Raw genomic sequence first — 27,254 nt, forward strand, 5'->3', positions numbered from 1 at the left:
CGGTAGCCACCGCAGATCCCTCATGCAGAACCGTGGAAAAATCCACCTCCTGGTCAGGGGGCAGCTGGGAAGCAAACCTCTGCATCAAGGCCCACAGGTTCTTATTATACTTCCCAAACAGGGCCTGGTGGTTCGCTACTCTAAACTGCAGCGCCGCAGTAGAGTAGATCTTCCTCCCGAACAAGTCCAGCTTACGGCCCTCCTTGTCCTTAGGGGTGCTACCCTGACTCCCCTGACGGTCCCTCTGGTTGGCCGCATCGACCACCAGAGAACTGGGCGCAGGGTGGCTGTACAAAAATTCGAAAGGTTCCTTGGGGACATAATATTTCCGTTCCACCCCCTTGGAGGTGGAAGGCAGGGAGGAAGGGGTCTGCCAAAGCTTCCTCGCTATCTTCATGACATTGTCATGCACTGGCAAGGTCGCCCGGGAGGGTCCCAGAGAGCCCGAGGGCCCAAAGAGGGAGTCCTCCTCCTCAGACATGAGCTTAAACTCCATGCCCAAGTTCTCAGCAGCCCTCTTGAGGAGGTCTTGGTGGGCCCTGAAGTCAAACAGGGGCCCTTTACTATCCCTTGCTGCTGCCTCATCCGGTGACGATGAGGAAGAGAAGGGTAGGGGTGCGGAAGAGGGTCCCTCCCCAGGGTCCGAGTCCTCCGAACCCTGCTCATGAACCTTAGGGGCCGGGGGGACTGGGGGGGCCACCACTGAGTGTAGTGACACCGAGCCCTGGGGCATAGAGGCATTCCAGGGTCCCCAATACGGCCACTGCCAAGGTCCCTAGGCCCACCCCGCAGCCTGCAGGGAAGGCTGATGCAGCCGCACCGCCTTAATGTCACCAGAGCCCCCCGTGCGTCGCTTATGTCGCCGACGCGTGGAGCGATCCGATGAGGACGACGTGGACCGGTGCCGACGTCTGCGGTGCCGGCGATGAGAGGAGGACGGGGACGACGACGACGACGCACCCGATCTGCCCCTGCGGCGAGAGGACTTGCGATGCCGCTTGCCCCTCGAGACCGAGAGCGGTGCCGACGATGGTGACGCTGAGGGGAGTCCAGCCGTCCCGAGGTCGGTGCCGGTGCCATCACCGGTGCCGGCTGCAACGGTGCCATCATCGGTGCCGGTTGCACCGGTGCCGGCAACAGTGCCGAAGCAGGCGTCGGTGCCGGGATCAGCGGTGCCGCCAGATGTGAGTCGCTGCCTCTCGAAACGACCGACAGTGACCTCGATCGGTGCCGGGACAGGCTCCGCACCGTAGATCGTGAGCCCGAATCCCGGTCCCCGCTCAAATCGGAGCTGGATCTGCGGCTCCGGCGACGGACTCGGGACCGCCCACGGTGCTGCGGTGCCGAGTCGCTCGACGACCTGGAGTCGGAGCTCGGAGGGGAGCCGACGCTCTCCACCCTCCGTGACCGTCTGGCAGGAGACTTAGATTGGGAGCGTCTCCAACCACCGGGACCACCCAGCGCGGGTTTGCCCCGAGACGCGGGTCCCTTGTCCCTCGGCTGAGGGGGGACGGAGGCGTGGGCAAGGCCATGAGGGCTCGTGCCGCAGTAAATGCCTCCGGCGTCGACGGCCCTTGCAGGTGCACTCCCCCACTACCAGGAGTCGGGGGAGGCAGCCCGCGTGGAGACCCCGGTGCCGGAGTAATCTCAATGGCGCTTGGCTGGGGCGTCTCCGTACTCCCTCCACCCTGCGCGGGCCGGAGGGAGATCTTGGGTGCGGCCGAAGGCCGTGCCGTCTTCTTGGCCACTTTAGAGGCCCGCGGCGGTGCCGAAAGCGGTGCCATTGGGGGGGCGCTCCGCACCGACGACACACTCGGTGCCGACGGAGACCGGGACGGCTCGGAAGCTGGACGGAGCGCCGACTCCATTAGAATCGCCTTTAGCCTCGCGTCTCGTTCTTTCTGGGTCCGAGGCTTAAAGGACTTACAAATCTTACATTTGTCTCGACGGTGTTCTTCTCCAAGGCACCGGAGACAGCGGTCATGCGGGTCACTAATAGGAAAGGCTTTAGTACACAAGACACAGTTCTTAAAGCCTGTGGACCCCGGCATGACTCTCAGCAGAAGAGGACCCCGTCCAGGGTTCTAACTTATCACTACAACTACAAACTAACGAAATCTATAACTACTACTATAACAAGAAACTTTGAAAACAGTCAAACAACTAGGGAATGAGCTACTTGCACACAGCAAGAGGCGATAGTTCCAGTAACCGTCACAGGCGGAAAGAAGGAACTGGGGACCCGCGCAGCCAGCAGCGCCCTTTATACCGCGACATGAGCGCAGCACTCCAGGGGGCGCCTGAGCTGGCCATGCGGGGCTTGCTAGGGAAAAAAGTTCCGGGAATCTGTGCACGGGGCGCGCACACACCTACATTGGAATGCATATGAGCAATCACTCGAAGAGAGAACTACTTTTTTGGAGACCCAGTTCTTCGTTAAAGCTCTAATCATTGACCTGGGTTCAAACTATGTTTGAAAGCCCCCTTGCGCTAAGAAGTGTAGTTATCGGAGGGCACCACAGCACAGCCACAGCTTCATCAAGCCGCATCTTAAAAACCTCTGAAAATGGAGATTCCCCCACCTCCCTAGGTAACCCGTTCCAGTGCTTCACCACCCTCCTAGGGAAAAACTTTTTCCTGATATCCAACCTAGATCTCCCCCACTGCAGCGTGAAACCATTGCTCCTTGTTCTGTCATCTGCCACCACTGAGAACAGCCTAGCTCCATCCTCCCTGGAACCCCTTTCAGGTTGTTAAAGGCTTCTATCAAATCCCCCCTCGTTCTTCTCTTTTGCAGAGTAAACAAGCCTAGTTCCTTCAGCCTCTCCTCAAAAGTCTTGTGCTCCGGCCCCCTAATCATTTTCATTGCCCTCCGCTGGACTCTCCAACTTGTCCACATCCTTGTTGTAGTGGGGAGTCCAGAACTGGACACACTACTCCAAATGCGGCCTCACCAATGCCGAATAGAGGGGAATAATCACTTCTCTAGGTCTGCTGGCAATGCTCCTACTAATGCAGCCCAATATGCTATTAGCCTTCTTGGCAATCAGGGCACACTGCTGACTCATGTCCACTGTAGCCCCAGGTCTTTTTCTGCAGAACTGCTGCCTAGCTCGTCAGTCCCCCATCTGTAGCTGTGCATGGGATTCTTCTGTCTTAAGTGGAGGACTCTGCACTTGCCCTTGTTGAACCTCATCAGATTTCTTTTGGCCCAATCCTCCCATTTGTCTAGGTCACTCTGTATCCTATCCCTACCTTCTAGGGCATCTACCACTCCCCCAGCTTAGTGTGATCTGTAAACTTGCTGAGGGTGCAATCTACCCCATCCTCCAGATCATTAATGAAGATGTTGAACAAAACCGGCCACAGCACCAACCCCTGGGGCACTTTGCTTGTGACCGGCTGCCAGCTAGACATGGAGCCATTGATCACTACCCGTTGTGCCCGATGATCTAGCCAGCTGTCTGTCCATTTTATAGTCCATTCATCCAACCCATACTTCTTTAACTGGCTGATAAGAATACTGTGGGAGACTGTATCAAAAGCTTTGCTAAAGTCAATGCCTATCACATCCACAGAGCCAGTCACCTCTTCATACTTGCCCTCCTTTGATCACACTCAGTTCCATCAATCAGGATGACTACACAATTCCTAGAGTCTTATCTTTCCTTTATTCAATTAAGGCTCATTTCCTCAACAATACCGCTCAGCAGAGTCTGCATGTGGATTTTAGAACCCTTTAAAATATTGTTCTTAAACCAGAAATTTTGCTATATGAGCAAAACTTGCCAAAAGAGCAGACAGACAGCAAGGAACATGTACAGTATGTTCTCACCATACATGGGTACAGCTGAGGTTCAATGACCACCACATGTCTTCCTGAGCCTCCCAGTTCCCATGACTACATACCACCTGGAAATCCTTAACTGAGCCCTTCACTTGTTGCATATGCACATTTCAGTCTCTTTAGCTCAAGATATAATATGCCAAGCTGGAGTTCATTAACGTAACCCTGAATAACTTCTTCAATAAACCCCCTTCTCTCCAAAGGAGCAGTGGGTGCCATGCACTAGCCAAAACTCAATCCTCTGTGGTGGAGGTCAGTTTGGGGACAATCAGAGTCATAGTATGAGCCCCAGGCGTACACAAAAACCAGGTGATTTTTGTAACATGCTGTTTTTCGTGGGGGCTTATCCCAGGAACACCTTTCTCAGATGACCCCAGATTTGGACCACTAAGTTTACACCCCCACTCCCATGAGGCACAGCAAATTACAAGACCATCTGTATCAGCACGTGGATTTTAGAGCACTTAGACCAGACAAATAGCGGAGTGGCAGCTCCAGTATAATGTTCTCAATCTCTCAATGCACGTATCTTCACACAGAGCCCGGTATCAGCTTCACTGTAGCATCACACACAAACGATATGCAGTAGCCACACATGAATCTAAGTTTAAAAGGGTTCCCTCTGGTCTTCCCAGCTTTTTGTTCAGTGCCATTCCTTTTAGCGCTGTTAACCTACATTCGGCGCACCCTCCCTCCCCGCTGCAGGGATCCAGCATGTCCCCAATGGACAGCTCTAGTGGAGCTCTCACACCGCTCACAGCAAAAGTCTCATAACTTCTGCTCTATTTATTTGTGCAGCGCTGCCACTTGTGATGAAGGAGGAGGGAGAGGACATGCCCAGGCAGCCTGAGCATGCAAACCCACCCCACGCTCTGGTCATTCCTTTACACACTCTGCTACTAGAAAGCAAACTCTGGAAAGGCTCCATCTGATCCTTACATGTGAAAATTGGACACTCGATGAGCTGCACCAGCTTGTCTACCTCGGTGAGGAAATCCACCGTGACCTCCAGGTCCCCACTGGACATATCTGGTAAGGAAATTCCACCGTAAAAGAGGGGCCGCCTTGTCACTGTGGACTACAGTTTAAGTAGCCAGCAAAGAGGCAGTTATTTCCCTGTAGCAATAGGAATAAGTTGCACGGCAAACTCATTCAGGTGACCAATTGCTGTGTATCTGTTGGGGGTGCACTGCACATCAGGGCCAGGTTTCCAAAAGGACATGCAGCCTGAAGAGCACAAACGCTGTATCCACGACACCTGCATACAGGAAATCACTGCCCAGCAACCAGCATGTGCATGTAATTACCTGAATGGGTGCATGCAAAGTGCTGATCTGGAAATGTGACCCTGAGTCTTCTCTGGAATATTGGCAGTAAAATATTACTGAGTCCTTTGTGTGTGCGCGTCTCTCTCTCTCTCTCTCTCGTGCACGCACACACAGCTGGCTCCTACAGGAAGCCGCACAACGAATGAGAAATTTATCCTGGGGGGAAGGGAAGGTTCATGATTCGGCAGTGGTTTAAGGCAGGAGGTTGAAGGAACCTGCAAGGTGACGGCCTAGAATTCAAAGGGACCTGGAGTCTCAGCTCTTTAAACCAAGAGTCTCCCCAAGACAAGAGGAAGCCAGGCTGCCTGTCAAGCCAGCAGTGGGTTTATCAAATCTGAGTCATGTACATCCCTGAGAGGAACTCTCCATGAGGAAAGCAAGTGTTACTATTAGCATTTTTATCTAGCCTCCCTTTGGAGCTGGCGCTGGGCTCTTGGCTGCACCAGTCCAAAAGCATTCCCATCTCCTGAGATGAACTTGAACGTACATCAGAGGGAATCGTTTAGATCCCTATTAAGCCTGTGCTTATGGAAATGTACTTTGGGAGTTTCATATTTTGCTGGCACATGGAAATAATCATTATGCTCAACATAAACAGTGATGTCAATGGAACTACCGGAGAATCACAGAGAACTGGTCTGGATCTTGCCAGCAAAGCCCTCAGCTGCTGCCTTTGCCCAGGAGTTGCTAAACAAGGAAGCATTTTTGAGAAGCTGGATAAGCCGGCCAAGTAAACCAAGGAACCAAGTGCAGAAATACTCAGTTTAACAAACAATGGAGGCCAAGGGAAGCTGGGGATCTCACAGGAAGCTGGATCACCCTTGTGCTTGTATAGAAAATTCAAATGAAGCAGCAGACGGAGCAGGAGCCCATAAGCCCCATCTATGCTGCAGGAATGGCCATGATTAGCTGGGGCCCGGATCCAACCGGGACAATGTTGGTTTTCTGTCCACGAAGGCGGAGAACACCCCAGAGTTATAACACAATTGCACCAACCACCCTGCTGTCACAGGGGGTTCTCTGTAGCTCAGCCAAAGCTAGAAAGGACAGATAGGCTGCCCTGGGTCGTGTGTTGGAATCTCCATCGTTTACTGTGAAAACCCTATGGGGCAGCGACTGGGTCTATCTACCTCTTTGTACCACACTTAGCACCAGGGGACACTGGAACCACCGCTGTTACTATAATAGCAACAGTATGGCAAGCGTCAGCTCTAGGAGCCGGGTTCATGAACCACAAGCCAACTGTCAGATAAGAAGCCGGGGGGGGGGGGGGGGGGGGGGGGGGGAGAGAAGAGCATGGATCACAGGGTGCATCTGGGATGAGGAGCAGGGAAGAGGAAGGTCAGTGAGTCAGCCAGGTAGGCACCATGCCATCAGCTGCTCACTGCGTGGGGCTCTTCCAAGTGAAGGGCCTGGGACCGGAGAAGCCTGCTTTCACCCTCCCCAGGTGCCCCTCCCCTGGGGCTGAGCTTGGAAGGGCCCCACTGCAGGGGTAAACCCTTTGAGAGCTGCATGGGGCAAAGACCTCAGCAGCAGAAAGGTCACATCTCGTTTGGGTGCATGCAATATCGGTACAGAAGGGCCCGGAGGAAGGCGCTGATAGGAGGCTCCGCTCCCAAGCCACTGCGCTCCGTGCTGGGGAGATAAAGGTTAATACTCAGCCCTCCAGCGCTTTTCTCCCTCTCTACACCCACAAAAACTGACCCAAGGGAAAAAATACCCAGCTCCAGTCCAGCCTATGCTTCCAGCGCCTTTACTATGGCTCGCTCAGCAAGGGATGTCTGCAGAGTAATGACTTGCTGCAGCAGGGAGCTGGTGGGGGCAGGGAGACAGACAAGCAGCAATCGCTGCACAGTCCCGGCCTCCGACACTGTATGGAGAGTTCATCTCTCTCTGCTCCAAGGGGATCGTACGGAGCGTTCAGGCCCCCGTCTGCTCCCAATGAACATGCACCGTGGCCCTTCACTTCTAGCCAGCCAGCCAAAGACACTGGTGCAACAGCTGCCTGACACACATTTCTGCTCCCAGAGCAGCAGCACCAGGGACAGCCTTCCTCATGGACGTGGGTGGGGTCTCCCTGCTCAGCCCAGCCCATGACAAGCGCAGCTCTGGAGCTAATGATTCTCCTGAGTTTGCTGCTGGGGCAGGTCACTGAAAAGCAAGGCAGAGCAGCCCCAGGACACAATTCCAGCCTGAGACTGTGAGCTCTTGGGAGCAATGATTGACTTCTTCTATACATATGCAGCACCTAGCGCAATGGAGCCCTGATCCAAACTGGGCTGACCAGGTGCTATCTTAATACAAGACAACATCCCTCTCCAGGGTTTGAGCTCTCGCCATTGTGCTCCCAGCTCCTGCTGGTTAAAGGGACTTGGGCTCCAACTGGGATCTCTTGGTGCCATCTGTGCCGAGGCTTTCGTGCTTTCCGCTGCTTTTAGAGCAATGAGTGAGGCAGTGTGTGCTGCCAGCACCCCAGAATGGGGGATCATCCCTCCAGATGATCCTAGACTAGCCACTCTACCTGCTGCCCCACAACAGCTGATGCTCCAGGTACGCCAGAAAGACTGGGGTAGCTGGGAACTACGGAGCACTGGCTTCCTGTTCAAGGCTGATGTTATGGAAGCATCGCAGCAATTGGCCCGGAAGTAATGCCTTTGCTGCAGCCTGTTGTCATCATGGAGTGGAAAGAAATATCCAAAATTACAACTCCACGCATCAAACCATTACGGAGCAGGGTGAGAATGCTGCTCATTGCAGCTCCTTGCTGGAGCGTCTTCTGCTGGATGAAGAGAGCGGAAAGTAACGGCGGCCAGAAAAGAAGAAAGGCTGGATGTGTCTAAAAGGAGATGCTCAAGTGCATGCCCATGTCCAGCTCCCATGAGCTATGTCCTCTGGTAATGAGCACAGGACCTGTCTTAGCAAACAGATAAGCCCCCGCTGGAAGCACCTAGTCAAATTACTGATGTTCTCTTTGCCTGGCTTCCATGGAAATTGGTGCTGCTCAGCCAACCCTGAGTCCACCTTCTGAGAGGCTGTTCATGGAAGCACGTCCACTGTTGCCTGGGGAGAATCAGGCAAACGTTACTGCAAAGCCGGCCTGATGGATGAAGGAGAGAGAAGCTGTGGTTGCGATCTGTGTGCGTACATGCCCAGGAGATACTGGTCATGAAACTGGGCCATCTCAAAGATGGCCTGAAAGATGCTGGTCCAATGGCCCTGAAGGCCTCTTCTTCAGCCAATGCACAGGTCAGCTTCCTCTATCCTGCCTCCCACCAGCAAGACAGCCTCGAGACGCAGGTCTGAGCGGGTCCCCCATTGAGGATGGGCAGGCAGGACAATCCATTCTCTTCACGTTTCCCCCCCTTTCCCCACAGTTGGAGCATGACAAAGGAAGGAAACCATCCAATGAGCACCTCAGTGCTCCCCTGCTCCTCAGTCTTCCCAAAAGGCTGCAGGGCCAAAGAACACAGATTTCCCAAGGTCACAGAGGAAGGCTGTGGCACAGCAAGAACTTGAACTCAGGAGTCTGCGGTCTCAGGCTGGTCCCCTAGCCATAGGCCCGCCTTTCCTCTCCAAAGGTGAGGGCCTGGGGTGCCGGGTCACTGCTTTCTCTGCGCTCTGTTGAACGCAGCAATGGTTTCACAAGCGGGCCCCAGCAGGAAAACTATGGAGAAAATTATCTGCTGCTCCCACAGAGCAATTCTGACCCAATTTGTCCCACCGGCCACCCTCCTTCAACTTGCAGTTGCCCCTGTATTTCAGCTCCATTTGTCTGAAAAGCCCCATGGGCCGTTACCAAAGCACAGGAGAGAGTTTCAGACTTTTTCAGAATTATTTTGGTTTTGTGCAAGAGTGGGCGCAGGAAGGGAACTCAATCCCCTTATGTAAAGTAGCAGACAATGTACAGAGGCTCCTTCCTGGCAAATGGCCTTGCTGGAGACCATGCTTAATCAGCTGTTTAAGTTCACCACAGTTTGTTATGAAAACAGAGGCAAGGCTGGCTGCTCAGCTCCAACCTTGTGAGCCAAGGGGAATCAGCCGGGGAGTTCTGCTGCCCTGCTTAGGCTACATGAGGTCACCGCTGCTGCTTGCCTGCCCTCCCCTGCTCACTCCTTTGGAGACCCCAGGGCAGCACCAGAAAGGATACAACTTCTGGATGAGGTCGTAAGCATGCTTGTAGTTCTGGGTGAGGAAGCAGAGGGACACAGTGGTCACAGGGTTGTGGCACCAGGAACGGTAGAGACAGCAGAATAGGTTACGGCTCTCCTGGGGAAAGAAAAAGCAATCAGGAGTTGGAACCACAGACAGAGGGATGGCTTAGCGTGCGGAACCTCAGTTCCCAACAACGAGAGAAGGTCACTGCTCAGCAGGGCCAGCTCACCGCTGCATCCACCCAAATCTGGATTCTGTGTGTCCCCTGCAATGATATTAAGGGCTAGATTTCTCCTTCTTCCCATACAAATAGACTCCGAAGTTGGGCATACCTTTACTGCAACAGTGCATGAAGCTGTGATATCTATGCATGCAAATGGCCATCTCCATCTCCCTGGCTATTTGTGTGTGCAATTACTGCAACTGTGCACAACTGTGGTCAAGGCTGGTGAAACTCAGATGTACAGATATTCAGACATTTTCATGCAAGCATATGTGGAGCAGGCTGGAAATTGGGCCTCATACAGTTGTTATAAGAAGAGGGAATCTGCTCTGGGTGGCTGGCAGACTGTTGTGCAGCATGTTGTCCTCTACCCCAGCACTGGCTGCATTTCAGTTGTGTTATATGAAAACTCTTTGGTGTAATGGAACTCTATGACTATAATATCAGTGCATAAGGTACCCAATATTATCCAAAATCGGGTGGGGTGGGGGGAGTGGAAGAAGTCTCTCTTGGGCTGGGATTTTCTGTGCCAAGTTTCAAGTCAGAGTGAATTTGTACAGCTGACTAATAAAAAATGGTTACTAACCTTCTGTAACTGTTGTTCTTCGAGAGGCATTGCCCATGTCCATTCCAAGTAGGTGCGCACTGCGTGCCCGGTCTGCCGGAAAACTTTCCCCCAGAGGTACACGTAGGTCAGCTGTGGAGCCCCCTGGAGTCGCACCTCCATGGTGCCTTATATAGGGCTCTGCTGACCCTCCAGTCCTCAGTTTCTTCTTGCCAGCTAATTCTGACAGCGGGCTAGGTGGGTGGGTCTTGGAATAGACACGAGCAACACATCTCGAAGAACAGTTATGAAAGTTGAGTAACCGTTTCTTCTTCAAGTGCTTGCTCATGTTGATTCCAAGCAGGTGACTTCCAAGCCAGACCACCAGAGGAGGGGTCAAAACTCAAACACCCGCAGACTGTAGAACTGCTCTGCCAAAAGCAGCATCATTTCTGGCATGCTGAGTAGCATGTGTAGCATTCTGCCAAGGGGTGAATCGAGGACCACGTTGCCACCCTACAAATGTTCTGAATCGGCACCTGCGCCAGGAATGCTGCAGAGGATGCTAGAGCTCTCGTGGAATGGACCGTTCTTGCCGGTGAGGGCACTTTTGCCAGGTCATAACATTCCTTGATACAGGAAGCGATTAAAGACGAGATGTGTTGAGATGAAACTGGCAGCCCTTCCATCCTGTCAGCCACGCTACAAAAAGCTGGGTTGCTTTCCTGAATGGTTTGGGCCTTTCAGTGTAGAAGGCTAAGTAAGACCCTTCTGACATCCAGTGAATGCAGCCTACGCTCCTTACTATTAGTGTGTGATTTTGGAAAGAAAACTGGGAGGAAAATGTCCTGAACGGAAACAAGAGACCATCTTTGGCAGAAAAGCTAGATGAGGGCGAAGTTGGACCTTATCCTTGAAGACGACCGCGTAGGGAGGCTCCAAAGTAAGTGCTCTGAGCCCAGATACCCTTCTGGCCAATATTATGGCTACAAGAAAGGCCACCTTCCAGGAGAGGCAGAGAAGCAAGCAGGATGCAAGGCTCAAACGGAAGACCCGTAAGCTTTGAGAGAACAAGGTTGGGGGGTCCCACTGGCAAATGTGCTGGCGGGTACAGTCTGTCCAACCCCTTCAGGAACCATGTAACTAGGGGTTAGCAAAGACTGAACGCCCAGACTCCCCAGGGTGGAACGCCAAAATGGAGGCCGAAAGGACTTTAAATTGATGATCCCGACAGGCCTTGTTGCTTTAGGTGAAGCAGATAGTCCAAGATTGACGGGACTGACACCTGTGTAGGTAGGATATCCTTCCCTGCTGCCCAAATAGAAAGCCATTTCCACTTTGCTAGATAAGTAGCCCTAGAAGGGTTTCCTACTACCGAGAAGAACCTCCCTGACCTGCTCTGAACACGCCAGTTCCATGGAGTTCAACCATGAAGCTTCCATGCCGTGAGATGTAGTGACTTGAGGATGGGGTGCCATGGGGTGTTGTGATCCTGGGTGATTAGGTCCGGGAGAAAAGGCAGTGTGATTAGTGTTTCCACTGAGAGATCAAGTAGCATAATGAACCAGTGTTGACAGGACCAAGCTGGGATTATTTGAATTACTGTGATCCTCTCCTGCCAGATCTTCATCAGGACCTTGTGGATGAGAAGGGTCGGAGGGAAAGCACAGAACAGCTGATCCATCCATGAAATGAGAAAGGCATCTGTGATGGACCCCACACTGTGATTCTGGAAGGAGAAAAACAGCATGCACTTCCTGTTGAGCCTTGTAGAGAACAAGTCCACCCAGGAAACGTCCCACTGACTGAAAATACTGCTTAACACCTCCGGGCGAATCGACCACTTGTGAGTAAGGAAGGACCTGCTGAGGTTGTCGGCCAATGTATTCTGGATCCCGGGGTAGGTATGATGCTACAAGGTGGATCGAACATGCAATGCAGAATTCCCACAGACTGAGGGCTTCCTGGCATGGGGAGAGGAGCGAGCTCCACCCAGTCTGTTTATATAAACATCACTGTCGTATTGTCTGTTCGAACCGATACCAAATTGTCCCTTAGCTGGCCCTAAAAGGCTTGGCACACTAGACACATGGCCCTTAGCTCTCTCACACTGATATGGAGCAGCAGTTCTGTCTGGGTCCAGAGATCCTGTGTCTTGAGATTCCCTAGATCAGCCCACCAGCCCATGTCTGACACGTCCATCACCAGGCATAAAGAAGGCTGGGGCGACAGGAAGGGAAGACTGGCGCACACCCGTTGAGGGTCGCACCACCAATCCAGAGACACTAAAACCGAGGGGGGTGGAGAGATTACCTTGTCTATATTGTCGTGGGCTGGGTGATACACTGTGGCTAACCAGGCCTGCAGCAGTCTCAGGTGTAGCCTCACGTGCTGGACTACTTAAGTGCATGCGGCCATATAACCCAGCAGCTTTAAGCAGCTCCGAGCTGTGGTGTGAGGGTACTGTTTTAAGTCCTGTATCATGCCACACAGGGTCAGGAAACAAGCTTTGGGAAGGGACGCTCTGGCCTACCCCAAATCCAACACTGCTCCAATGAACGCTATCCACTATGTGGGCATGGGTGTTGACTTCTGCTTGTTGATCATAAGATCCAGCCTATCGAAGGTGGCCATTATGACCCTGATGTGCGTCTCTATCTGCGTCCTGCTGCATCCCTTGACCAACCAGTCATTGAGGTAGGGAAACACCTGAATCCTCTGCCTCCTCAAGAAGCCGTGACCACTGACAGACATTTGGTGAACAGCCGGGGTGCTGCCGATAGACCAAAGAGCAGGACCATGAACTGTAGATGCATCTGATTGACCACGAAACGGAGGGATTTCCTGTGTCTTGGTATGATGGCTACGTGAAAGTATGCGTCTTTCAAGTCAAGGATGGCATACCAGTCGACCGGATCCAGTGAGGGAATGATGGAGGCAAGGAGACCATGTGGAACCTCACTCTTTTCATGAATCTATTGAGGTTTCGCAGGTTGAGAATAGGACGAAGCCCTCCCGTGGCCTTCAGGATTAGGAAGTGATCGGAATAAAAGCTCTTTCCCTTCAGATCGTGAGGGACCTCTTCCACTGCCCCATCCTTAGAAACAACTGCACCTCTTGGAGAAGCAGATGCTCGTGAGAGGGGTTCCTGAAGAGGGATGAGTATGGGGGTGGGCGGGTGGGAAGGTAGTGGGGAATAAAACTGGAGTGAGTATCCCAATTTTATCATGAGCAAGACCCACTGATCCAATATGATCTGGGACCACACATGGCAAAATTGGGATAAACGGTTCAGAAACAAAGGGCGGGCTGGATCTGAGCCCGTGAATGGTGTGCCGTCCTCAGGCCACCCTCAAAAGTTTTTCTTTGGCCCTGAGAACTGCCACGTTTGGCCCTGATTCTGGTTGGAGGAATGAGGGGTACTCCTTTTGTTTCTACCCCTTCTATGGCTATAGTCCTGCTTCGGCTGGTAGAAGTGGGGCATGGGCTGTGGCTTAAATGGCTCTCTGAGTTGCTGGTTATGCAACCTCAGGGATTTTAAAATGGCTCTCGAGTCTTTTTGGCTTTGCCGCTTAGAGTCTGTCTGGGATGAGAACAAGGCCAATCCCTCAAATGGAAGGTCCTGAATAGTCATTTGGATCTGGGGGAGGCCTATAGCCAGGAGCTCCTCCTCATGGCCACACCAGACGACAGGGTGTGCGCCGCTGCATCAGCTGCATCCAAAGCTGACTGGAGCAGTGTCTTTGAGACTGCCTTTCCCTCCTGACCATGGCTGCAAACTCAGATTTGGAGTCCGACTGTACAGACTCTTTAAACTTCTCCATTGACAACCAGGAGTAGAAAGCATATCGAGTTAGGATGGCCTGTTGATTCGTGATCCGAAGTTGGAATTCCCAGGTGGAGTACACCTTCCGCCCGAATACCTCCAACTTCTTGGCTTCCTTGGCCTTTGGCATGAGCCCCTGTTGTACTTGCCTCTTACACTCGTTTGCGGTGGCCATCACCAACGAAATGTTCATGGTCCTTGGATGGCACAAAGTATTTCCTCTCTATCTTCTTTGCTGTAGGGGGTAAAGAGGCAGGGTTCTGCCACAAGGTCCTTGTGGTCTCCCGGATAGTTTTTATTAGTGGGAGAGTTACCTTGAAAGGGCCCTCCGGGGCCAGTATGTCCACCATAGGGTCAACCCCTTCCACCACCTCCTTTGCTTGGAGGCCCATATTCTGAGCTACTCTACGCAGTAACTCCTGATGTGTCCTGCTGTTGTCTGGTATGGAAGCCAGAGTAGCTCCTGCTACCGCCTCATCAGGAGACGAGGAAGAGAACATCCTACTGGGCACTGTGGATTCCTACCCCTCAGCACTGGCCCGGTTGCATGGTGCCACATCGGTTTCCATGGGGCTGGGGTTCGTCCAGCTCGGTGCCAGGATCTGAGACCTCTCTGGTGTCCGGTGGGGCGCTTGCCAAGTGGGAAGGCCAGAGTCTGGATTCCCATGCCAAGGAATAAAACCTGCCCGACTGGGACGCCTGGGCCTGGTGGTATGCCCACGGGGTCCAGAAGGGCCACTGCAGGGGCATCTGTTATTTGGGTGGCCAGTGCATCGAAGAGGGGTGCAGTGCCTCCACCCTCTGATACCTGCTCTGGTACCAGCTCCTCCTGGATGTAAAAGGACTCTGCCTCAGAGTCCGAGGAGAACCTCTCACTGCACAGGGACCACGGCAGCGCGGTGCCGGATGGTGCTGCAGAGTAGTGCCGAGGGGAACAGGACCTGGCCATCATCACCCGTTTACCCTTGGAGAGCACTGTGGCCTTCTTTAGTGCCGGGGTTTGAGCCCACTCTCGTCAAGGGTGGGCCGGCGGGGCTGTGTCTTCGATCAGCTCCCTTGCCACCTCAAAAGTCTCGGGCGTAGAGGGGAGTTGCAGATCCTTCTCCCGTGTCTCCCTCTGCAGAGATGCCACAGGCGCCGGACTCGACAAACCCCTTCCTGGAGCGGGAGTCAATGGTGCTGTGCCTTCTGGATCAGGGCTTAAGTGGCCCGGCCCGGGTCATACTTTGCTCACATCTCTTGTGGAAAATCTTGCTGTCGGTGAGTGCTCCCATCCGACCTCTTCTTCTTGTGCGGCTGTCGCCCACGCGCTTCAGTGCCGAGGCACCTTGGCAGAGTCCTTTCTATGCGGCACCTCTCTCATTGACGCCGGAGCACTCCACACCCAGGCAGAGGTGCTGGGACCTTGCTCCGCCGGAACTTCCATAGGCCGAAGAGCCAGCAAGAATTTCTGTCTGGGTCCTTGGATGGAAGCCCCTACAGATTTCACAACGCTGGTGTGACGCTCGCAGGCACTTAAGGCAGGAGGAGTGCAGGTCATCTCCGGGCATAGGCTTCTTGCACATGGCTTGAAGCCAAGCATGCCCCGACGAGGGAAAGAAGGGGGACTACCCACTACTCAGGAGTGCTCTATCTTAATCTACACTAAATACAACAAATTCTTAACTATTCTAACTAGTCTAGTATTTAGAGGTACTCAACGAAAGCAAGGGGGAATCGCTTGCAAAGCAAGAGAAACTGGTTGTTCCAGCGACCTTCAGGGTGGTAAGAAGGAACTGAGGAGCAGAGGATCGCCATGACTCCAGGCGTGAATCCAGGGTACCTCTGGGGGGAAAGCTTTCTGGCGGACTGTGCATGCAGCGTGCGCACATCTACTTGGAATGGACATGAGCAAGTCCTCGAAGAAGAAGAGGTTGTGAAGGAAACTAACAGACCCTTAACTCTAGTATCACCATGCTGACGCTATAGTATAACAAACCGGAGAGAGCTCTGAGCAGCTGGGGACCAAATTCACAGCCTGGGGTTGGAAGGACGTGTGTGTGTTTCCTTCTGCAGAAATAGCCAACAGTTCTCCTTAGGAGTCAGTGGTTTGGGAACGCTGACTATTGCGGCAGACAAGCTGTGGCACGTCAGCTCCTTCTCTGGCCCCCGGAGGAGTCATCTGAACCCCTCGGAGCAGCAGAGCGCACAGCAGCAGCCTGCACCATCGTAACCCAGCCTGAGACATATGAAACGCAGGAGCGTGGTCGCTGCAGACAGGGCCTGCTGCGCTCAGTGTGTGGGCGGTGAGTTGCAAGATGCTCCGGAGAACTGGATCTGAAGGCTGGCTAACACAACACAGGCCTGATTATAAAGGAGAACTCTGAACTGAATGCCAGGACTATTAGTCAACAAAGTAAACAGAACATGGACATCACTCCAGCTGGGCAGCCAGTCCCCTGCCTTCAGGCGGGGATGGAGAGTAGGTGCCAGGCTAATACCTAGCTCTGGAGAGGAGCTGAATGCAGCATGCCCTCTGAGTGAGGGAGGGGTGACACCCAAGCCCCCAGAACTGATGCCTGCCTACAGGAGTGGTGATTATTTACCTAGCCCTCGGAGGTGTGGTCACCTGGCCTATGGCAAATAAGAAGACAGGGGAGGGCTCAGACTGGAGAGCGGCTGGGCTGGAGCCAACCCGCCCCTTTAGACACAAGAAAACAAGATTGACGAAGAAATCAGGGAAGTCTCTGGAAAACACATGTTGTCTAGAAAATAATTCAACTGATGTCAGCTTCCCAGGCAGCCAGCTCAGAGGGAGCTCCGGGTGAATTGCTCTCCTTTGAGAGTATCAGAGCGTTAACACCTTCCTCCACAAAGGCCAGAGGCTTGCTGTGCCCACAGGCAGGTCTTTATGTTGCTCAGATCCTGCCGCTAGGGAAAGCACCCACTCAGAATCATAGAATATAAGAGTTGGAAGGGACCTCAGGAGGTCATCTAGTCCAACCCCCTGCTCAAAGCAGGACTAACCTCTGCTATATCATCCCAGCCAGGGCTTTGTCAAGCCGCAGTTTAAAAACCTCTAAGGATGGAGATTCCACCACCTCCCTAGGTAACCCATTCCAGTGCTTCACCACCCTCCTAGTGAAAAACTTTTTCCTAATGTCCAACCTAGACCTCCCCCCTGCAACTTGAGACCGTTGCTCCTTGTTCTGTCATCTGCCACCACCGAGAACAGCCTAGCCCCATCCTCCCTGGGACCCCCTTTCAGGTAGTTAAAGGCTGCTATCAAATCCGCCCTCATTCTTCTCTTTTGCAGACTAAACAAGCCCAGTTCCCTCAGCCTCTCTTCATAAGTCCTGTGCTCCAGCCCCCTAATAATTTTTGTTGCCCTCCGCTGTACTCTCTCCAACTTGTCCACATCCTTTTTGTAGTGGGGGGCCCAAAACAAGGCTGCTATTAGTGTTGGCTTGGGGTCTTGGACACGAGGGTCAATACAGGGTTACGGAACATCTCTGCCTTCATCCCAGTCTCCAGCTGGCACTGGGTGAGGCTCTCTATGGAACCCACCTTTCAGTGCCCAGAACTGCCGTCCGGAGATACGACCCCTCCACCCTGCCTCACAGGGTCTTCCTCTTCCCAGGCAGCAGCTGCTTTGGGATGAGGGAGCGCCGCAAGCTTTTCAGGGATGAACAGCTGAAGCAGAAAGCAGGGCTCTGTGGGGAATGTGAAGAGCTGATGCTTCCATTGTCACCTGTCCCCTTCCTAGCATTTGTCTGCTTTGGGGCGTGGGGGCAGATGTCAGCTGTTAGGTCAGCTGTTAGGTTATGATGGAAAGGCTGGTGTGCCGGGGGATCAGCTTACACAACAGAGGCTGCTCTCTGTGCACCAGACACTCCCTCCGAGGAGGGGTTCGCAGAGCTTGGAACTGCCTCCAAGCCGCCCTGGGCACCAACCTGCGGCATTTGCCTCCAGTCATTAAAAACATTCGCACCCAAGCTTGGCACAGAGGACCCTGGGTACCAGTTTCCCAGTGGGGGATCAGGGGGTACTCAAAGGATGTTTCATGCCCAGCCAAGGAAGGGAGGCGGGTCTGGAATTTGGGAGAGCTGGGCTCGCCTCTGAGCTCTGCGGTCTCTGTGCACCTTGACCACCCCCTGTAAATGGAGACATTCTCCATCTCTCCCCACTGTCTGGCTCGTCTGTTAGATCGTAAACTGTTCAGGGCACGTACCTGTGACTGCTCAGAACCAGCACCACGGGGCCCTGATCTCATTTCAGGCCCCCACATAGTACTGTAACATAAAACAGGCTGTGCACAGAAGAACAGATCAGTTTCCAAAAAAAGAAAAGCCACTCCTTTGGGGAGAGACTGACCACAGAGAGATTTCAATCCCAGGAGACTGGGGCAGGTCCAAAACGGGGTTTAAACAGAACTTGCAAGTTCACTTTGGATTCACTGCTTCCTTGACATAGTAACCTGATTTTCTCTTCCTGTGTCACTGATTCAGTGTACAAAGACAGGTTCTCACTGCCCCTACTGCGCATTCGCAAACTAAGCCACAGGTGTTTTCCTGAGACATCAGAATCTTTCTTGACAACAGTGTCATACTATTGAGGATTATGGCTTCCAATGGGAGAGGAGATGTGTGTATGACCCTACATAAATCAGGTCCAGTCACACGCTGCTCTGGGACCCATCGTTTCTTCAAGCAGTCACAGAACAATGGTTATCTTTTGCACATAGACAGTTTTTCTGTCCTTGGTTAGGAGGGGCTAACAGAATGTTTGAAGCCATTCGGAAAGGGATAGATAACAAGGCAGAAAATATCATAAAGCCACTATAGAAATGGGTAGTACACCAACACTTTGAATATTGCATGCAGTTCTGGTCACTCCATCTCGGAAAAAGCTAAATCACAACAGGAAAAGGTATAGAGAAAGGCAACAAAAATGATTAGGGGATGGAACAGCTTCCATTCGAGGAGAGATTAAGACTAGGACTGTTCAGTTTAGAAACTAAGGGGGGATATGATAGAGGTCAATAAAATCATGACAGGTGTGGAGAAAGTGAATAGGGAAGTGTTATTTATCCCTTCACATAATACAAGAACTAGGGGCCTCCCAATGAAATTAATAGGCGGCAGGTTTAATACAAACATAAATATGTCTTCACACAATGCACACTTGACGAGTGGAACTCATTGCCAGGGGAAGTTATGAAGGCCAAAAGCATAACTCAGTTCAAAAAAGAATCAGCTAAGTTCAGGGAGGTTTAGGTCCATCAATGGCTATTATGGTCAGGGATGCAACCCCATGCTCTGGGTGTCCCCAAACCCCCAAATGACAGAAGCTGGGAGTGAGTGACAGGGGCTAGATCACTGGATAACTATCCTGTTCTGTTCATTTCCTCTGAAGCATCTGGCACTGGCCACTCCTGGAAGACAGGATGGACCTTGGTCTGACTCAATCTGGCCACTCTCATGACCTCAAAACACCTTACAACTGTTAAGCCTCAACATCTACCAGAGAAAGCTCAAGCAAAGAGTAAATTAACTGAGGTAGAAGCAGGTTAGAGGACTCCCAAAGCCATACTGTCAATGGTAGAGCCAAGAATCGAATCTGAACCCTAACCATTGAATGATGCTCATTGAATGCTAGCCCCTTCACTGTGCCCTGGGGGAGATACGAGTGTAAGACGGAAACCAACAAAATACTGAGCAGTTCCTTACAAGTAAGCCTTAAAATGGGGCTTCTGTTTAAGGCACCAAGAGGCAAGTATGAGACAGACAGCAGAATCGAAGGTGCTAGGAGGTTTATATCATTGAAGTACAGTCCAGAGAAAAAGTCTAGGTATCTCCTTCCCACCAGCTAAAGATAGATTTGCCCCTTAATTCATTCTAAGGGACAATTGTTAGATGTCTGCCTACATCCTCGGGGGACGACTCTGCCCTAAGGTCCCAAGAGGCCTTGGCCACAGGACAACCTCAATCCTGTGCCTAGATAAATGGTGTAACAAGGGGGGAGAGCCTGTTTAAAATGAGGAAGTGTTCCAGTTCAACATACCGGTGTCTTCAGGTCCTTGAGCTGGTTTCTCAGCTGGAAGAGCTCGGAGGAAGTCAGCAGTATTGTGTTGAGAGTATGAACCATAGTCGAGGCAAACTTGAGGTCCTCTTCCCGCAGCAGGATGTCTGCCATGGAGTGGAAGATGTTCTCTGCATTGAGAAGTAGACAAAGCTGCCTGGACATCAAAAAGAGAGAAACAAAGGGAGAAAGATGGTTATTCATTCCAGTCTGTGAACGTCATAGCAGAGCCATGCACCTCTGGGAAGGTGCCCCTATGTGGTGCAGGGACATTGGAGATGGAGAGACCTCCTTGATCACATCCAGTGCTTCCCATGGGGTCAGCACAGCACATTCTCCAGAGCTGTGTCCAGAACTGCCCGGTGTTCCAGCCAGTGGGAGCTCCACTACTCCCTTGGGAGAACTGTCCACATTCAGTAGACAGACCTCACTGTGCGGGACCCCTTCAGATACCTGCAGAGCCTGCCATGCCCCCAATCCTTTGGGGCTGTTTGGCCAAGTTAGTCCTGCCGAGCCCTTCACACTTCCCCAGGCAGTAAGTCAGCCCATCCACCCCATTCGTTCTTGCTGCCCTTTTCTGACTCTCCCATTTTGGCCATGCCCCAGTGGAGTACAGATGCTCAGAATAGAACATGGTTTTCCACTATTCTCTCTAGCTTGCTCTTGGCATCACTGCTTTCCAGCCGTTTTCCTGCCAGGACCTGGAGGGAAGATTTCCTGACAGTGGTTCAAGCTGCCTGTGTGCAGGCCTACAGGTACTTCAGCTGAGGTCTAGATTCCTCTACCTTGATTCCCACGGAGCAGTGCCTCCCACACAGCTCCCAGAACACTTCACAGAGGCGGGTAAGAATGGTCTGTATGTTACAGATAAGGAAACTGAGGCACAAACAGGTTGTGAGATTTGCCCAGGGACATCCAGCAAATATGTGGCACAGTCAAAAGTCAAGCCCAGGTCTCTTGTCTCCCAGTCCACTCGAATACTGTTGTCTGGATGTTACAATGCTCCTAAAATACCCTTCCTGCCACCCATCATTTCCTTTATAACACTCCAGCTCCACATAGTTCTGCTGATACAGTGTGCTTCATAAGCTTTACCATGGGAGCGCAGCAGGTCAGCGCCGCAATGTTCTACTTAATAAACTGCAGCATTCTCAAGGTTTTTAACATTTTTCACTAGAAACCAAAAACCAGATTTTCTCGGCGTTTGTTTGGATTTTAGGATTTTTTATTTGCTCTGCAATGGCACCACATTTCCCTAGCTTGCTGCGGTTCCAGATGGTTTGTTCAAGGACACCTGAAATGCTGCCCAACAACGCTTTTGCTGTTCTGTGCTAGCAGAAGCCCTGATCCAACAGACTTCAGTGTCCTGAGACCCTAGAGAAGAACCTGATCAATTTTCTTTTTGTCACTGGTGGGGGAAAAAAAAACAGGCTTAAAAACTTTGAGTCTGATTTTATTTTCAATGTGAAATAATTCATACAACACCCCCTTCTCCTAGAGTCTACTCTGTGTCACACAGAAATTTGGGGGGGGAGGGGAGAGAGGAAAGGGGAGGAAAGGAGACGAAACAGCTTTCCCCAAGGTGCATGACATTCATTAAGAATTTCTTGCTAGAGTTCAATAAAATTACAGGGAGACATTTAAATGTAGAAAGGCCCCAACTTCTAAGGACCACACTAGGAGAGGTCAGCAGATGAGTCAGCAAAGTGATGCTTTCCCCCATTGTCGACACTAGGGTTTCCCCCACAACATCTCTTATTGGATCATGGACTCAACTGGACCAATACTAGAAAATACCTTACTGTAGACATAGCCACTAGCAACCTGCTAGCTAGGATAATTCTTAAAAGGTCCAATCCGGTCTGGTGCTCAGTTCGCTATCTTGACTTACTTCATTAGATCCAGCCCTCCCCTGACTCCTATTCAGATAAGAGCTCTCGGGTTCCAAGTGGGATTGGGTAACAAGGATACTAGAGGCATCGGAGAGACATGTACGAAGGCAAAAGCAGCAACACATGCCTTCCTGAAGGGGGATGGAAGTGTTGACAGGCTGCTTGGTGAATCGTTGCTTTGACTAGCTGGGGTTCAGGACTGGCGGGATGCATTCCCAGCACACAGATTAAATGTGACAGACAGGTGCTGCTGAAAGATTAGTAGGATAGTTCTCCTCTTTCCTGCCAGTGCTGTTGCCTATGCTTTCAGAGGCAGCAGTAGCAGCATATGGTGACTTCCGATAGCACGTGCTGGATGCGAGACTGAGGCATCTGCTAAGGTAAGAGAACAATAAGTACCCTCCCTTGCACACGGCTTCAAGCTGTGATCTCCTCACATCTCATAAGCTAGGCAGGGTCAAACTAGGGCAGTGATTTCATGGGAAAAATCAAGAACCGTACTTCTCTCCAAAGTCACTGGCGAACCAGTGCTCTGGCTGGGGTGGAGGGCTGTGCTGCTGTAGAGGTCATCTTTTGAATGAGATTTTAAACCATCTTATGGCACTTTTTGTAAGAGTTAAGGCTGGGAGCCCTCGTGTCTTGGCCAAGCATGCTCTGCCTACATTCCCTTCCTGAAGTTTCAGTTGAACACGGCCCTTCACATCTTGTCCTAATCTGTTGTGCAGTGAGGCTCTCTGCTCCTGGAGAGTTGTTCCATTTCACATGACTGCGCTTCTGCACTGGGCAAAGGGATTTCAGTGCGTGATGCCAGGCGTAAAGTGCTTCAGGATCTGTCCTGGCTGAAAGGCAACCCAGTTAAGCAGGATTGTTATCACTGCTCAGTCCTTTTCCTGTTCACTTGGGCTAATGGTCTCCTCCAGACTAAAGGAGATGATACTCTTTCATTAAGCCTCCAGCACACCTATGTTGACACAAGTTACTTGATCTAGGGCATACTTGTGAAACAGACACTAATATGACTGTTTCAACTAGGCTTTAAACTAGGTTCGCTGGGGGACGGGAACCAGAGCCCGGAGGTAAGTGGGGAAGTGGGATACTGGGAGGAAGCACAAGGAGGAGGGTGCAACAGGGGAGGCCTTCTGATTCATACTGAGAAAGTAGGGCAATTAGGTGTTGGTACAACAACACAAGAAGCTGGGAAACAAGTAGGAGGAATTGGAAGTCCTGGCACAGTCAAGGAACTGTGATGTGATTGGAATAACTGAGACTTGGTGGGGTAACTCACACGACTGGAGCACTGTCATGGAAGGGTATAAACTGTTCAGGAAGGACAGGCAGGAGAAAAGGGGGAGGAGTTGCACTGTACATAAGAGAGCAGTACGATTGCTCAGAGCTCCAGTATGACACTGGAGAAAAACCTGTTGAGAGTCTCTGGGGTAAGTTTAGAGGTGAGAGCAGCAAGGGTGATGTCATGGTGGGTGTCTGTTACAAATCACCAGAGCAGGAGGATGAAGCAGACGAGGCTTTCTTCAGGCAACTAATGAAAGTTTCCAGATCACAGGCCCTAGTTCTCATGGGGGACATTAATCACCCTAACATCTGCTGGGAGAGCAACACAGCAGAGCACAGTCAATCCAGGAAGTTTTTGGAGAGTGTTGTGGACAACATCCTGGTGCAACTGCTGGAGGAAGCTACTAGGGGCCATGCTCCTCTTGATCTGCTGCTCACAAACAGGGAAGATTTGGTAGGGGAAGTAGCAGTGGGTGGCAACCTGGTCAGCAATGACCATGAGATGGTCAAGTTCAGGATCCCGACAAAAGGAAGAAAGGAGAGCAGCAGAATACGAACCGTGGACTTCAGAAAAGCAGACTTTGACTCCCTCAGGGAACTGATGGGCAGGATCCCCTGCGAAGCTAATATGAAGAGGGAAGGAGTCCAAGAGAGCTGGCTGTATTTTAAAGAAACCTTACTGAGGGCGCAGGAACAAACCATCCCGATGTGCAGAAAGAATAGCAAATATGGCAGACGACCAGCTTGGCTTAACAAAGAAGCCTTTGTTAAGTTAAACCCAAAAAGGAAGCTTACAAGAAGTGGAAGCTTGGTCAGATGCCTAGGAGGAGTATACAAATACCGCTTGAGCATGCAGGAGTGAAATCAGGAAGGCCAAAACACAATTGGAGTTGCAGCTAGCAAGGGATGTGAAGGGTAATAAGAAGGGTTTCTACAGGTATGTTAGCAACAAGAAGAACGTCAGGGAAAAGGTGGGCCCGTTACAGAATGAGGGAAGAAGTCTAGTGACAGATGACGTGGAAAAAGCTGAAGCACTCAATGTCTTTTTTGCCTCTGTCTTCACAGAGGAGGTCAGCTCCCAGACTACTGCACTGGTCAGCACAGAATGGGGAGGAGGTGAGCAGCCCTCAGGGCTGAAAGAACAGGTCTAGGACTATTTAGACAGGCTGGAGATACACAAGTCCATGGGTCAGATGCAATGCATCCAAGGGTGCTGAGGGAGTTGGCTGATGAGATTGCAGAGCCATTGGCCATTATCTTTGAAAACTCGTGGTGATTGGGGGTGGTCCCGGATGCTTGGGAAAAAGCAAATATTGTGCCCATCTTCAGAAAAGGGAAGGAGGATCAGAGGAACTAAAGACCAGTCAGCCGAACCTCAGTCCCTGGAAAAATCATGGAGCAGGTCCTCAAGGAATCCATTTTGAGGCACTTGGAGGACAGGAAGGTGATCAAGAACAGTCAGCATGGATTCATCAAGGGCAAGTCATGCCTGACCAACCTGATTACCTTCTATGAAGAGGTGACTGGCTCTGTGGATTTGGAGAAAGCGGTGGATGTGATATACCTTGACTTTAGCAAAGCTTTTGATACAGTCTCCCACAGTATTCTTATCAGCAAGTTAAAGAAGTATGCGTTGGATGAATGGACTATAAAATGGATAGAAAGCTGGCTAGATCATTCGGCTCAATGTCTAGTTAGCAGCTGGTAACAAGCAGAGTGTCACAGGGGTTGGTGCTGGGGCAAGTTTTGTTTAACATCTTCATTAATGATCTAGACAATGGGGTAGATTGCACCCTCAGCAAGTTCACGGATGTTACTAAGCTGGGGGGGCATGGTAAATACACTGGAGGGAAGGGATAGGATACAGAGTGACCTAGACAAATTTGAGGATTGGGCCAAAAGAAATCTGATGAAGTTCAACAAGGACAAGTGCAGAGTCCTGCACTTAGGATGGAAGAATCCGATGCACAGCTATAGACTGGGAATCAACGAGCTAGGCAGCAGTTCTGCATAAAAGGACCTGGGGAGTTACAGCTGGATATGAGTCAACAGCGTATCCTTGTTGCCAAGAAGGCTAACGGCATATTGGGCTGCATTAGTAGGAGCATTGCTGAAACTCTTCATTCGGTCAGAATGTGTGTCTTGTTAGTGTCTATGAAGCTATGAGATTTTGCTCTATGGTTGTTAATGAGACATGCTGTCAGTTTGGGAGTCTCACACTGCTAGTTCTACAATGACAACAAAGGAGGTGACCGGAACCCAGGTGGGCGTTAAATTACCATTGATCAGCAGTGGAATGGTAAACAAGAGATTTACAATTCAATAAGACTCAGACTCTAAGGTCAGAAGAGACCAATATGATCATCTAGTCTGATCTCCTGCACAACGCAGGCCACAGAACCTCACTCATCCACTCATGTAACAGACTCCTAACCTATGATTGAGTTAAAGTCCTCAAATCACAGTTTAAAGACTTCAAGGTACAGAGAATCCACCAGCAAGTGAACTGTGCCCCATGCTACAGAGGAAGGTGAAACCCCCCCCCCGAGCCTTTGCCAATCTGCCCTGGGGAAAATTCCTTCCCGATCCCAAATATGGTGATCAGTTAAACCCTGAGCATGTGGCAAGACTCACCAGCCAGACACCCAAGAAAGAATCTCTGGAATAACTCAGAACCCACCCCATCAAACGTCCCATCACAGGCCATTGGGCATATTTACCACCAGGAGTCAAAGATCAGTCAATTGCCAAATTAGGGTGTCTCATCATGCCATCCCCTCCATAAATTTATCAAGCTCAGCTTTGAAGCCAGCTATGCTTTTTGCCCCCACTGCTCCCCTTGGAAGGCTGTTCCAGAACTTCACTCCTCTGATGGTTAGAAACCTGAATTTAATTTCAAGTCTAAACTTCCTGATGGTCAGTTTATATCCATTAGTTCTGGTGTCCACATTGACGATGAACTTAAATAATTCTTCTCCCCCGCTGGTATTTATCCCTCTGATATATTTATAGAGAGCAATCATATCTCCCCTCAACCTTCTTTTGGTTAGACTAAACAAGCCAAGCTCTGAGTCTCCTCTCATAAGGCAGATTTTCCATTCCACGGATCATCCTAGGAGCCCTTCTCTGCACCTGTTCCAGTTTGAATTCATCTTTCTTAAACCTGGGGGACCAGAACTGCACACAGTATTCCAGATGTCTCACCAGTGCCTTGTATAACAGTACTAACACCTCCCTATTTCTACTGGAAATATCTTGTCTGATGCATCCAAGGACCATATTAGCTTTTTTCACGGCCACATCACATTGGTGGCTCATAGTCATCCTGTGATCAACCAATACGCCCAGGTCCTTCTCCTCCTTTGTCACTTCCAACTGATGTATCCCCAGTTTATAGCAGAAATTCTTATTAGTCCCTAAATGCATGACCTTGCACTTTCCACTATTAAATTTCACCTTATTTCTATTACTCCAGTTTACAAGGTCATCCAGATCCTCCTGGATGATATCCCGATCCTTCTCTGTATTGGTAATGCCTCTCAACTTTGTGTCACCCGCAAACTTTATTAGCGCATTCCCACTTTTTGTGCCAAGGTCAGTAATAAAAAGGTTAAATAAGATTGGTCCGAAGACCGATCTCTGAGGAACTCTACTAGTAACCTGCCTCCAGCCTGACAGTTCACCTTTCAGTATGACCCGCTGTAGTCTCCCCTTTAACCAGTTCCTTATCCACCTTTCTGCCTTATTGAAATCTAGGTAATTTAGATCCACTGCATTCCCTTCATCTAAAAAATCTGTTATCTGCTCAAAAACTGAGATCAGGTTAGTCTAGCATGATCTACCTTTTGTAAAATCATGTTGTATTTTATCCCAATTAATGTTAACCTCGATGTCCTTAACTACTTTCTCTTTCAAAATTTTTTCCAAGACCTTGCATGCTACTGAGATCAAACTAACAAGCCTGTAGTTACCCGGATCACTTTTTGTCCCTTTCTTAAAAATAGGCACTATGTTAGCAATTCTCCAGTCATACAATACAGCCACCAAGTTTACAGATTCATTAAAAATCCTTCTAATGGGCTTGCAATTTCA

At 50.9% G+C, this 27,254-nt stretch overlaps 1 protein-coding gene across 2 annotated transcripts in view; it reads right to left on the minus strand.

Moving 5' to 3' along the window:
- Positions 1-27,254, minus strand: part of VAC14 (VAC14 component of PIKFYVE complex) — a 190,671-nt gene that overhangs the window by 19,772 nt on the left and 143,645 nt on the right. For both annotated transcript variants that reach the window (XM_067563484.1, XM_067563483.1), the window contains exons 15-17: positions 19,963-20,137; positions 9,323-9,441; positions 4,787-4,866 (exon numbers count right to left, since the gene is read on the minus strand). In XM_067563484.1, the coding sequence (XP_067419585.1) occupies positions 4,787-4,866; positions 9,323-9,441; positions 19,963-20,137 (374 nt within the window). The remainder of the gene's footprint in view (positions 1-4,786; positions 4,867-9,322; positions 9,442-19,962; positions 20,138-27,254) is intronic.

This window comes from Emydura macquarii, unplaced genomic scaffold (assembly GCF_026122565.2).
Source record: "Emydura macquarii macquarii isolate MOO-44397 ecotype Brisbane River unplaced genomic scaffold, CSIRO-AGI_Emac_v2 contig_2503, whole genome shotgun sequence".
Taxonomy (NCBI): domain Eukaryota; kingdom Metazoa; phylum Chordata; order Testudines; family Chelidae; genus Emydura; species Emydura macquarii.